This window comes from Carassius auratus, unplaced genomic scaffold (genome assembly GCF_003368295.1).
Source record: "Carassius auratus strain Wakin unplaced genomic scaffold, ASM336829v1 scaf_tig00002951, whole genome shotgun sequence".
Classification (NCBI taxonomy): domain Eukaryota; kingdom Metazoa; phylum Chordata; class Actinopteri; order Cypriniformes; family Cyprinidae; genus Carassius; species Carassius auratus.
The window spans coordinates 733,144-746,761 of record NW_020523497.1 but is presented as its reverse complement, the minus strand read 5'-3'; the positions used below and the strand labels follow the sequence as shown (position 1 = coordinate 746,761).

Below are 13,618 nucleotides of genomic sequence, written 5' to 3'. Positions count from 1 at the left end.
ATTATATAGTGTCCCAGATTTGAGCATGAGCTGTCCCAAATTAGAAAATCCACAAATTCTTAAACGATTTGGCACAAGAAGCACTATATTTGTTATTTCCCTTTAATTAAAAAAATTATTCTGATTTAGATAGGGAACATCTTATGGATTTTATAATGATATAACATTTTGATGTATCATTTTGGCTTAATATGGAAATATGATGCACAAAATGGCTAAAAGTGTCCCACATTACCCCTTATCCATTAGATTCAGAGTAATTTTACGTAGCCTATCTATCTACAATTGGCATATCATCATGACTTTGAGGAAATTAACTTTATACCATCTATTTGCAAGACTACGTTTGCCCGTCACATCGTTTACTAATTAGATTAGTAAAGTGAATGAAAACACTGCCTTTAATTGATTCATTGCATTAGCTGTTATCTCAACTGTATTTTTAAGGAATTGCTCATCGCTGTCTTGAGTTGTCCATTTGTGCCTTTTGCCTGACGCGGGTCAGTTTGCTGACCCTATAGGAGGTCGGAGTGACGCAGTCTCGCTAATTTGCTCCTCCAAATGGAGCGACGAAGTCCATCAACTCCCCATTAGGACCTAATTAAACTCGCTTAGTGCGATATTTTGCACCCTTCTTAACGGGCTAAATGTGAACGCGTGCGTTTAGACAAACAGCGCGAGACGCGCACGAACTGACCGCGGATCGACTTTAGTTGTAAAGCTTTTGGTGAAGTTAAGAGCTGTTTAAGTTAAGGGCTGTTTTCGGATCAGTTTTTAAAGGCAACAATGAAGTAGCCTAGACAGCAGAGAAGGGTCATTAGAAAATCAAAATAAGGGGTAGGCCTATAGGAATGAAAGAAATGAAAAAAGAAAAGGTATTTTAAGATAAAGATTTTAGGTAAATAATGACTTTAAATGTTAACGATCCTGTTTATGCAATCTCAAACTAAGTAAAAAACAATATAGCCAAGGCCATGAGTTTCCAGAGTTAGCCATGGTGTTGTTTATTATAAAACAGATATAAAATGTAGAGAACATTTCTACAATGTTTTTTTTTTTTTTTTTTTTGCATAGTCTGTTTTACAAAACCAAAATAGTAACGTGTAATAACCTAAATAAGCGGGTAAAAGTAGGCGAATAGCCTTCAGTAATAATATGACATTAGTAGGCAAGTGTTTTTATTGATTAGTTTTATTTAGATAATTTTGTAATTTTAAAAGAACTTGAAAATCTAAAAAGCAAAACAAAGGGGAAAAATAGATACAGCGAATTAATAACAAACGTCGCAAGGATACGGCACGCCTTTTTGGTTTTACGAAGGCATGCATGGATTGATCACAACTGCGCACGTAGTCCTAATCGATGTAGCCTCGAAATCTTATAACTAACTAATCTTTATTATATATGACCCCACTCCTGTGTCGCCCCCCGTCGCCTTTCTCACAGATGGTGTGTAAGTTTGCCCCTCCGTGTTGTTGCAATAACCTCACGGTACCAGATTTCTCACCCTCACGCTGGGGCGCACTGTTTATACAACTGGAGCAGTCTTTACACCAAAATGTCCTTAGCAGTCACTATCCCCATCATTTGGCAAACAGCAGTAAACCCCCTCTTGAAACAACCTCAGATCATTTGGCATCGGCACCATCGTCCAGCCCCGCCCCTGCAGCTCCAGCCCAGCTCCATATAAACCCGGAGGCCGACTCCCCTTCATTCATTCACTTCCCTCCGGAGGATAACGACTCATCCTGGCGTCCATAGCGCGGAGATCTTCCAAAAAAGTACTATTTGGGACTAACGCCCTGCAAAAAAGAGAGATGAATTCTGTGTTTGTTACAGCTCCTCTTTCCAATACACTGAACACCGACATCCAGCAGTCCATCAGGTGAGCATTATTTGCTTTATTCTATTCTATTCTATTCTATTCTATTCTATTCTATTCTATTCTATTCTATTCTATATATAGAGGATGCCTGTTAGATTTTACATCTAAAATATTCCTGTCATTCGATCCACAGCCCAGCTTCCCTGTGGAGACCGTGGCTCGTGACCAGAAAGGATGCACAAACTGAATGCCGGAGAACCAAGCTCGCTTGTGTAAGTTTTTCAACCACTGCAATCTTAATATTTCAATATAACTTGCATCTATATGAATGTTATCAAGCTCAGAAAACACATGGTACCATGATGAACTCAGAGCCAGAGTGCTATTTAGGCTGCGGGTAAACAGCACAGGAAATTTCAGTTTGGTGTGTTTTTTTAAGAGCAGCAGGTAGCTTTAAGGTGACAGACAGGCATGTGGTTAGCATTAAGAAGCAGATTGTGTGAGTGTGGAGGTGTTTCATTGACACCAAGCCCATTCAGTGACGCAAAGACAAACTGAGAGCAGCTCTAGCGCAGAGACACTTTAGCCATATGGCACCACTGTCTGAGTGTGAACACTGAGTCAGTGCCCAGAGACGAGGTGTAGGAGAAAACAGCTCCCAGAGAGCAAGCGATCGCTTGCCAAGATTCAAGCAGACACCTCTAGATTTGGGAAACAGAGTTAGAACCAATTTCCCACAAACACTTTAGCCTGACACCCTCCATGTCACAGCTTTTGCATCCTGCCCAGGGTGTTATACACCCACAAAGCTGGCAGTGATATCACCTCATAAACACTGGACAGGAAGCATTGTTTGAGTTGTGTTTCGTGCATGTGGTCTTACACGTCTTTTCTCACTCTTTCCAGCCTTACTCCAGGCCAGAAGTGCCCGGTAACACTACAACAGATGGCAAAATGCAGTCTTTCCAGCACCCTGTCAGGTCAGTGAGCATTTAATTTAGCTTGAGCAATGGTTTAGTTTTGTCACATGCTTTTATTTTGGCCCCTAAAATCCTAATCTGTTCCAAATAAGGCTTATGTTACATGCTAAAAAAAATGCATTTCCGTGCTCTGTTTGCGTAGTTTTTATTAAACATTTTATTTCTTCATGCTTTAGGCTGTATTGGCCCAGATCGAAGTCATACGACTACCTCTTCAGTGATGGCGAGACCCTGCTCAGAAATTTCCCAGTGCAGGCCACCATAAACTTCTACGATGAGTCAGACAGCGAGGAAGAGGAGGACAGCTGTGATGAAGACGATGACAGCGATGCTGAGGAGTCTCTTAAACTTAACAGTCGCTTCACCAGTTACAACTGAATGTTCAACCTCATCCAACTCTGCAGCTGTGACTTTACGAGGAGGAAATGTTCATAAATTTAACATCATCACTGGATAATGCCCCATTGTGCTCTATTAGAGAAGCCGTGCCATCAATAATTCAGTGCATGGACTTAGTGTTTCTTATGAGCATCTGGAGCACAACCAGAGTGGTTTTACTGATTGTTCTATGCAGGAAACTTTAATTACATGAATAGATTCAGATATGTCTTGCATAAAAGTAATTCCTGTTAAAAACAGTAAAAAAAATGCAGTCCCACATTGGGAAATCTCAGGTTTCTTACATTCTTTTGTATATAAAAGTCTATTTGTATTCTATTACCCATCCCTAAATTATGATTTATGTGCATTTTATGTATATATGTGTATTTATGGCATATTTTTATACTTTTGTACTTTTCATTTGAAGTAAAATCTATATTTAAATGAGTGCAAACCTTGTCTCTTTGGGATTTGTGCTTCTGATAAGTCTCTTTTTTGAACTCACTTGAGTCCTTTGATGTTCTCTAACCCTATCTGTTGACTAGAAGGGCCTCTGCTGTTTGTCCAGGTTTCAAACAAAAGAGGATTGATAAAGGACACTGTCTGTCATTGTTCCCCTAAGAATGTAAAATGTTCAAGATTTGACTCTTCTGTTAAAGTCACAGGTCAGCAGAGACCTGTCTTGATGGCTTTGTTACTTCTATGAATAGAAATCGGACGAAAAGCAGTTTCTTAAAGGGGGACATTGAAATGGCTATACCAATGAGTCAGGAAAAATTCCTTTAGGCCATGCAGCCCAACTCAGAATATTTTGGCAATGGAAAGCCAAAACCTACTAAAAGGTGCCTCTAAAATTATTATAATAAAAAGTAAAATAAAATACTTTTAATGTAAAAAGTTAGTGAACAGATATTGAAATACCGTAAAACTTCAAATAATAGCCCGGGCTTCTATTTACCCAAACCGCCGAACTGCACCGGCTCGTATTTGAGACCGGCGTCTATAAGAGACAGGCCTTTAATTTAGTGTTGAGATGTTCAAGCATGACAGCAGGAGGTTACCACATTATACTACGTTTTATTTATAATTCATTTTAATGTGTTTAACAAATCATTTAATGTAAGAAATGTCTTTGGCTATTGGCAGCATAAAAAAATATATAAAAAACGAAACGATGTGACAGCAATGGGCAGAACAATAGAAGTTACCGCTAAAATCCATTGAGCATATGAACTTGTTGCCCGAAACATATCAACAAGAAAGAATGATGGCTACCCTGTAAAACAACTGCAATCATGTGATAGAAAATTACTCTATTCATCACTATCATCATCCCCGCGATCCTCAATTACAAGTTCATTGGCGAATTCCTCCTCCACATCGCTCTCTCCTCCACTTCTCCCTCTCCAGCCTCCGCTAACTCTGCCTTGCTTGCACTAACAGCTCTCGCACAGTTGCGCACGGCTCTCCCTCTTTGAAACAATGGTGATCCTCACTTCCATCAGAAGCTACTGTCAGGCCACATACCTAAGGATAACATCCTTAAGTCAATGAAATATATTATCTCCTCTTTCTCCCTCGCGCGCACACACACGCGCGCGCAAGCATACCTTAAAGGAATTTTTCAGCCGCTCCGTATCCAGCTTTTCCCACGCTTGAAACAGACCAGGCCTCTATTTGAGACCGGCCTTTATTTACCCAAACCTCTCGTCACACCAGGCGTTTAAAAGAGACAGGCGTCTATTTGGGACTCGGCTATTATTTGAAGTTTTACGGTACTTGAGAAGATAAATTCAATTTTGACTATAGCATACTTCAAAAATGAGTAGTTATTACAGAAATAATATACTTTAAAATAATATATTTTAAGTATGAACTGAATGTAAATGTTTTCGGTCACTTGATTGCATGTCATTTAACATGAAATTCAATTGTTATATAGTTTAAATGCATATTAACTGCAATTACTTCAACTTAGGTGTGTTTTTTTGACTTACCTATGTATGTCATTTCATAATTACTTCTATTGTCATTGAAATATGGTTAAAGTGTACTAGTGAATGTACTAACAAGCACACTTTTGATATTTTTAACTGTAATGTGTATGTCATATATTTAAATGTATTTGTAACTAATAAAGTTGCAATTTAGTACATTTAAAATATATTAACTTTATATTAACACTCTATAGTACAAAGTATGTGTTATAAAACAAAGTACTTTATATGTGTTATATTTCAGTTAACACAAAAATAAGGGTACTTCTTTAAAACATGATAAAAGATTAATAAAACATAAATAGTAATTAAATAATTAATTAAAATTTAATTTCAAGTAAAACTTTTAATTTGACATTACTGAGTGCACTTTCTAAAACAAAAAATATAGTCATGAATCTGTAGTCCCTTTAGATTCGCTTAAGTGGCCTTTTCATTAATTTGATGTATTATCTGTTTGTTTGTTTTTTGTTTTTTTTAAATATACTTTTACAATTTTAAGTACACAAGTGGAAAATCAATAAAGTATACAATTTTTTTTTTTTACACAAGGAAGACTGATTTTAAAACTGAGAAGAACATTATCCATTACAGTCTCACATCATAACAGTACATCATGGGTTTTCAGCTGGGGGTCTGTGACCTCTAGGGGGCCTATGACTGTACTGCAGGCTGTCTGTGTAGGTTAGCCTATTATTGCTCAAACTAATTTTGTGAACAAACGAAAATGAGCCTGTATTATAATAAATCAAATTTATTAAATTAACTTTAGCTAAATAAGCTTAAGCTTATAAAAATTATTAGCTTATTAACTAATTAATAAAAAGCACACACGTGCCAGAGAAATTGGCTTCATTTTGCTATTTATAATTTATCTATTAAGGCCTACTGAAAATTTCAAACTGTTGTTGTAGACCAATATTAAGACATTTTAGAATGGTACAGCAATTTGGTTGTTACATTTAAATATGAGTTTAAATTTTGCAGTCATGTGACTTACTGAGTTTACAAAAATCACAAAGCACCATCACAAGCGGCAAAACAGTGACGAGTGGTTCAGCATTGTGGGTAATGCTGTCTTTTAACTCAAGGCGTGGCATCGAGAGAGACCCCCGACTATATACTAACTCTGTCATCCTCTTTTTCTAATTAAAGTGTCACTTGGTGGCACTACGCATCCATGACGATAGGAATAAAACATTCATATCTGGGCATAAACATTCAAGGGTTTCTTGAAACTGTTTCGGAGAAGCGTAAACATGTGCAGAGACAGACTACACTACCCAGTTTATGTCTCCCCATTCCCCAAGAAGTATGACTTTGCGTTTACGAAACCAATAGTAAGATTTCATTGGACATTCGGGGGAAATCCGTTACTCCTATTGGTCCATGCGCGTGTCAATCAAACGGCACCCGTGACTCATGTGGGTGCTCCCTAGCTGGAAACAGGGATGGAATGGACTAGCAATTGCAACAGCCTGGAAGGTAGGCTTTATTATTATTTAGCATCTCTGAGTTACAAATAGACACGTTATTTTGTTTTGTTCCATGGCAACTAAAAAAATCGCTGCGTTTATAAATATACGTCTATCATAAATATACAGTAATCGACCTGAGAGCCTCAGGAGTACTGTCAGCTGCTATAGTCAAACTGAAAATGTGTCACTTATTAATATTTTATTCGCTTTTAATAAAGCTCTTTGCTTTTAGGAATGGCCTTAGGAAATGTAATTAGTCTACATTGAATTGTTTTGTCAACATTTTCTAAAAACAATTGCACTTAGAGAGGAAAAAAAAATATATATATATTGCATCTAGCATTTCAAGTATGCTTTGTATTTCTGATTTTTCTTACTCGTGCTATCACCATTATTTTTACATTTTTTTTTATTCTATGCTGTTTCAAGTCGTTATTAAATGTGAAATTGCTGATATTGTATTTTCCATGTGCGGTAAAGCGATAGTAACTCGCGAATTAAATGAATTCGTTAAAGAGTGAGCTCGAGTGATATAATTTTAGCTCGCGCATCTCTCTGTCTACCCGCTCCGTTACTATGGGAACCTCCTCCCCCGCCCTCCTCCCTCCCCCATAAGCGTATCTTAGACAGGCAAGAGATTATGTAGATTTCTATAGTAAAGATATCAGCTTCCAGAAAGCAGTCTTCTTTTTATGTCATAATTTAGAATATTGCAAGGAAAGCCAATGCCCTGGAGTTCATATTTTATTCCCAGTTTATTTGTTTTGTCTGTAATTTGATTAAAACAAATGGCCACAAATACAATAACAACATGTGTGCAACATAAGAAAACCTTGTCTAACCTTTTAAATGCATATTTTCTTCTCCCCAGATCAAAATACTTCAAATTGAGTTCTCTTGTGGTAGTATGGCAGCAGGTAAGCACCAGATTTTAACAACTTCATCTTAAAACGCTGAAGTTACCATAGGGTCCATTCATATTTCTGTCTGATCTAAATATAGTGCAGCAGTTCTTGACACACCTTGTTAAATGACATTAAACCTTGATGTAATCGACGATGTGTCAAAGCACTTTGGGTTCCTCGAGCCCTTCTTGAGCTGACTCATTTAAGCATTGAAATAGACCATACTGATATTGAAGCATATTAAAGAAATATATTTTTTAAATGCCTATTTTAAATTTGTCTGTTTTCTAATTGCAAGTTATAGGTCTTAATGATTTTTAAAAAAAAAAGAAATTTCTGTGAAAAAAAATGTTTTGACTTTAGTGGGATGCAGAATGATAAATGGATGGAAAATGGTTGTCAGAATAATTATATAAAAGATTTTACTATCAGTAATTCCACATTTTATGGGAATGGCATAAAACCATTATGAGTATTTGTCAGGCCTGATCCATTGGCAAAGTCATAAACTGGCAAACAAAAATATATGTATACACATACACACTCAGGAGCAAACAGAGAAACACCTTTGCCCCCATTAAAACATATAGATATCTTACGATCTCTCAGCGTTCCTAAATGGCAAGGATGCAAACTCTCTCCTCAAACGTTTTCCACGGGCTAATGGCTTCCTGGAGGAGTTCCGGCCGGGCAATATTGAGAGGGAGTGTGCCGAGGAGAGCTGCAGCTTTGAGGAGGCCAATGAAGTGTTTGAAAATAAAGAGCGAACGGTAAATCCTGTCTTCATCTGCAAAAGAAGTAAAGAAATTCTATTTCCCATGTTTTTTGTTTGTGGATGCAATTTAACAATAATAAGTCTATTGTACCATTATTTTGATTTGATGTGCTTTTATGCATACAGATTTCTAGTAAATCAGTTTTTTGTAATTTGGTGTCTAATACAGTGTAGTGTTAGGGTGAACAATATGTGTGAACAAGTACTCGCCAGATTTGGATGCTTTTATGTAAGAAATCTGCTGTCATAGATTTTGAGCCAGTCGCAAAGTTCTTAGGAACCGAAGCAATTACTCCACACGCTTTACCTACAAGCAAACATGACATACTAGATTTATAATTCATAAGTGGGTGTTTCTATTAGGTGTTACCTTTGGCACTTTTAGCCCTGTGGACTTTTTAGAAAATAAACTCTCTTAAAACTCCAAAAAAAAATGTAAGTCATGAACATTTTTATTCAGCTCCTATTCCACTGTTTAATAGCATTCTGTGATGGAAATGAAAAAGGAATGTATATGATATTTCACACCTCTTTGGAATAAAATGCCCTAATGACTAATTTAGCTAGCATTTTATGAATCCCAAATATATACTGTACACATTTAAATAATATTTTAAACTTTAGAGAGAGGCCTGTTGTGATTTTTCAATTGATGGTATATGCTTTTGTTGAAGCCATAAACCAGCATTATTTCAACTTATTTTATAAATAATCAGGTTTAACAGCAGAATGAAAAAAAAAAAAAAAAAAGTGGAATGGTATTCTGGTGGTGGTGGTGCATGAATGCTAGGGAAAAGAATAAAACACAGAAGGCCACTGCATTTTAACAGTTTCATTTGTGTAAGTGGCTTTAACCATTTATCCCTTCATCCATAGATGGAGTTCTGGAAAAACCGCAGCATCTACACAGTGAACAGTAATGCTGATTCCCGCTCGGAGCGGCCGGACGCTGTCTACATGGTGGTGCCTCTCCTGGGCGTGGCTCTCCTCATCATCATCGCGCTCTTCCTCATCTGGCGCTGTCAACTGCAGAAGGCCACGCGTCGGCGCCCGGCCTACACCCAGAACCGCTATCTGGCTAACCGTAACGCCCGAAGCCTCCCGCGCATCCTGGTGCACCGGGACCCTCCCTCGCATTCAGAGAACTCTCACGCCAATGACAGGCCCAGCGTGGTGGTCAGCAGTGCCGAGAGGGGCGGGGCTTCAGTCACGCCGCAAGACGCCCATCATCACGCCAACCACTCTCAGAACAATCGCTCCCTGTACGTGCAAGATTCGTCTCTGTCCGTGGCTTCCCACTTGTCTGGTGCAACCCCACCGCCATCCTACGAGGAAGTTACCGGCCACTTAGAAAGCAGCAGCGATGAGACGACAGCCCCCTACAGTGATCCTCCACCCAAATATGAAGAGATAGTGCTAGAAAAGTGAGATATTTCATAAAAGAGGATACATATAGCGGTAACCAAATGTTAGGGATACACTGGTTCCCAAGCACTTATCCTAATGTGGCTCTCACTCCGAACTGAGTGTGCAGGCTATGTTTGTGATGGTCTCCTTGTGTCGTTGATCGGTTTGTGGACTGCACTGGTAAACGTGGTTGTTTTTCAAGTCGCAAAGGGTCCTTCTACCTTCACGCTCATGTGGTCTTCTCACCGTTTCCATGTATCTTCACTCCTCCTTCAACCTCTCACACCGGCTGCCCTTCAGAAAGAAAATGTATAGAGGTGAAGGAGAGATATATCCCTCACCGAGAGTTGCCAAGTTGTGCACTGCATGGTAATCACATCAGGCATCAAGCTTTAGAGCCTGCTAGGAATCGAAAGCAGCGTTCATGTGGGAAAACAAGATGATGTGCCAAATCGAATTGGCGTATCGTAGAAATGTTCAGACACGGAATATTTATAAAGTGTGTGTGCTGTCTTTTCTTGCGCTTATAAAATGATTTCATAGATTCCCTTACACTGCGAATACTAATTCCTGTGAAATCTCATACCAGCAGTATCTCTGATCCATGCCAACGTCCTTAGTAATACATGTAAACTGTAACACTGATGGGAACAAAACAAATACAAAATACTACGCCCAGATCACACTTTGTAAAACCGAATGTGGCGATTACACCATCGTGTGGAAAATGCACTCAAAGGTATGCACACAGTTTGATTGTTTACAGACACATACACAAAAATTAACATAGAATGTAATGCGTTTTGTTTCGTGTAGAGCTGGGCCTTAGAAACATGTTAGAGTAGTCATTTAAATAGTCTGCTCAGCTGCTTATGATTTTACAGTTATTGAGAGATTTTGCCTCAAACTCTGTGCTCACACAATCACTCTCAAGACACTAATGCACAAAAACTCACACAAAAAACTGTTTGTTTGGGGCCAAGTCATTGGATAGTACAACATTCCAGGCCCTTGATTTTCTTTTTTTGTTCTTCTCCCCATCGTTCTCAGACTGTTTACAATGCGTTTTATTACTCTTTTCTTGTTTTTTTTTTTGTACAGCATAAAAACTGTGTGAATTTGTAAAAAGCTTTCTGTGGCTTTTGACATCACCAGGTGCTAGTCTGTACTATAATGCTGCTTGTTCTCACCTTGTTTTCCTCCTCATCACTATCTCTCTGTGTATAAGGCTTGTGCTTTAACTAGTCAGCCAAACTGCCCATCTATTACATGCAGCTGAATCATGTGTTCCAGCTCAGGTTTAAGCCAATGAACTGCTGCCATTGTAGTAAATGTGTAAATAATATCTCACACTGCCAACCTTTCAGTGACTTTTGCGGTCACATTTACCAGTGTCTTGTGAATTTTCACGGGCAAAATGCAGTTATTTGCGTGAGGGCGTAAGATTGCCCTATGCAGATTTCACAATGTGTACAAGCTGGTCACTCTCATTAGCCACACTGACCAAAGGAAAGATGCTTGGTTTGAAAGGGACATCTCTGTAAGCTGTGCTTCATATATCTACAGTATTGACAAAACACAAAGGACCTAGTTTTGCCCACAAAATTTCACTAATGTGACCGCACTTTAGGAATATCGCTGTATCAATCCAATATAAATGTAAAAGCAACATTGCAAGGGGTCAGTGGGTTGTTGGGCAAAGCACTAAAACTTATGAAGCCTTAATATGATTGTGCTGAAATCACTGTAATTGCAAAAAGGGTTAGTACTTTAACATGACCAAACGCTTTCATCCAAACAGAAGACCGAACGGCCTGTATATATATATATATATATACACAAGCACAGTATTTGAAAGATGCAGTGGGGAAGTGGGGTTTGACCTTGCTTCTGCTCAATGAAAACAGAGGAATTGCAAACTGCTTACTTGGCTTGGGGCTCGGTTCAAGTCTCTTGGGCCTCTTACTCCAGTCACAACAATCAATCCCACAATGCCCTGACAGACTGTCTTTCACGCTGACGGAGCACCCAGCTCGGCAGACAGCACTGATAACGGCTGACACAGACTGCAGATCAGTTTCAGGCTTGGCTGCTGTTGAAAGACCGATAAGAGTACAGCATAGACAGCTCACTATAGCAGATGATGAGCATTTAAAGAAAGCAGCAGGTTACTAATGTAACGACATTATGTCAGAGGTAGCAAGAACTGAAGATAATTTCAAGTGTGGTTTATCTTCGTGTTTATTTTAGACTAAGAGAGAACTGTGCGTGAAGAAATGTGTCAAGAGAATATGTCTGTGTATATGTGTTCGTATCTATGCCTGTTGCCAACACTCATGTTCCTGTCTAGCATTTGTGCTAGCAAGAATGTGCCACAGAAGCCACAGGCTTTCGTTTATATGCTAAATACATGTGTTATATCCTAAACCAAAACATAATACACCACTGTTGTTCTTCAAGCCAAATTGCATGATTTTTCATCAATCATAATATGTATTTTTTTTTTGTTCACTCGATCATTTATATATATAACATTTATTTTTTCACTGTGGCTCTAACTATGTTAGATCGGTTTTTGCTTGTTACAACAATTTTGCATTTATATTTAAACATATTTTATGAACAGAAGCACTACTGGCATTTTAATTCATAACTATTACAAAATTCTACATTTGTGTATGTCTTGTATCAAATTTCCTTCATTTTAGGCATCATGGCAATTTCTATACCAAATGGATATAATATACACAAATATCCATTTAGTGTGAATATACAATGCATATAATTTGTCACATATAAGTCAGTTGCGTAAATAGTAAACTGATGCATGAATCGAGTTTTTAGTTTTATTATTTTTGCTTTATGAGTATTTCTTCATATTTAAGCTTGAATATAATTAAGGAAAAAAAAATAATACAGCTCTGTGAGCTCAGTTTTATTCATGTTGAGTGCTTTGTGTTTTGACACACAAGCTTGTTAAAATCATTAACTTACAATGAAGTATCTCACCCAAAGAAAATGGACATTAATTGCTCTTTAGTGCTTTTAATTAGGCTTTAAAAGTGTTTAATAGACCATTGTTTTTTAAAACAGCTTCAAGTATTTAGAGTCTTCCATAAAAATTCTACATAGATTTTTTTGGAAGATTTGTCTCACATGGATCTTATCAGAGCTTCCAATGAGATTTATATGTTTTAAAAAATGTTGTACCTGTTGTGTCACAAACATCATATGCATCATTTCAATAAGTTTAAAATTAGAGTAAATATCTTCTTAATAAAATAGTTGTGATTAGGGAACTTAATATCACTGAGGTACTATTATAGTTTGTATGAACATTTTAAATTAGTTTTACATTTTTATATTTTCCATTTTCGTTTTTCCATTTAATATTTTTATTAATTTCTGTAACATGTCTTTATAGTTTTATAGTGTGTTATATATAGGTTTTACTATTTTTTTTCTTCAGTTTTTAGTTTATTTAAGTACATTAGGTTAACGAGCTGAATTATATTTTTTAATGGTTTTAGTTTTAGATAACTATAATAACCCTGTTAGAGAAACACTACTGTTTACATTTTGCTCAGATATATCGATTTATGGACACAACATGGTTTATATAGATAAAACATCTGTATTTGTTAAATAAAGGGAGATATTTTACTGTACTTCTGAGAAATATTTTCCTTTCCCTGAGATCACACTGTTAATTAAATGTTACAAGTGCCATTTTTTGTTCTTTTTGTGAAAGCACTGATGTTCTTGGATAATAGTCTATTAAAGAACGAAAAATATATGTAAATTTATATGTCTGATGATTTTTTTTAATCATTCATTTATTTGTTGTTTTTACTAAGAATATGAATTTAA

General features: G+C 37.2%; 2 protein-coding genes across 2 annotated transcripts; both read left to right on the top strand.

Moving 5' to 3' along the window:
• The first annotated feature begins 1,135 nt into the window (after positions 1-1,135).
• LOC113070093 (protein ripply1-like) lies at positions 1,136-3,634 on the top strand. The gene is made up of 4 exons (XM_026243267.1): positions 1,136-1,885; positions 2,019-2,097; positions 2,732-2,805; positions 2,982-3,634. The coding sequence occupies exons 1-4, from the start codon at positions 1,818-1,820 to the stop codon at positions 3,181-3,183; spliced, it is 423 nt and encodes a 140-aa protein (XP_026099052.1). The 5' UTR covers positions 1,136-1,817; the 3' UTR covers positions 3,184-3,634.
• A 2,922-nt stretch (positions 3,635-6,556) lies between these two features.
• LOC113070092 (transmembrane gamma-carboxyglutamic acid protein 3-like) lies at positions 6,557-13,551 on the top strand. The gene is made up of 4 exons (XM_026243265.1): positions 6,557-6,668; positions 7,533-7,578; positions 8,176-8,336; positions 9,218-13,551. The coding sequence occupies exons 1-4, from the start codon at positions 6,606-6,608 to the stop codon at positions 9,767-9,769; spliced, it is 822 nt and encodes a 273-aa protein (XP_026099050.1). The 5' UTR covers positions 6,557-6,605; the 3' UTR covers positions 9,770-13,551.
• Positions 13,552-13,618: the final 67 nt, after the last annotated feature.

Bases quoted from the DNA above. Each gene is read 5' to 3' on its own strand.
- LOC113070093 (XM_026243267.1), top strand. From the start codon at position 1,818: ATGAATTCTGTGTTTGTTACAGCTCCTCTTTCCAATACACTGAACACC. The intron at 2,098-2,731 runs GTAAGTTTTTCA...CACTCTTTCCAG, and splicing joins GGAGAACCAAGCTCGCTTGT to CCTTACTCCAGGCCAGAAGT. The intron at 2,806-2,981 runs GTCAGTGAGCAT...TTCATGCTTTAG, and splicing joins TCTTTCCAGCACCCTGTCAG to GCTGTATTGGCCCAGATCGA.
- LOC113070092 (XM_026243265.1), top strand. From the start codon at position 6,606: ATGTGGGTGCTCCCTAGCTGGAAACAGGGATGGAATGGACTAGCAATT. The intron at 6,669-7,532 runs GTAGGCTTTATT...TCTTCTCCCCAG, and splicing joins CAATTGCAACAGCCTGGAAG to ATCAAAATACTTCAAATTGA. The intron at 7,579-8,175 runs GTAAGCACCAGA...ACGATCTCTCAG, and splicing joins TTGTGGTAGTATGGCAGCAG to CGTTCCTAAATGGCAAGGAT.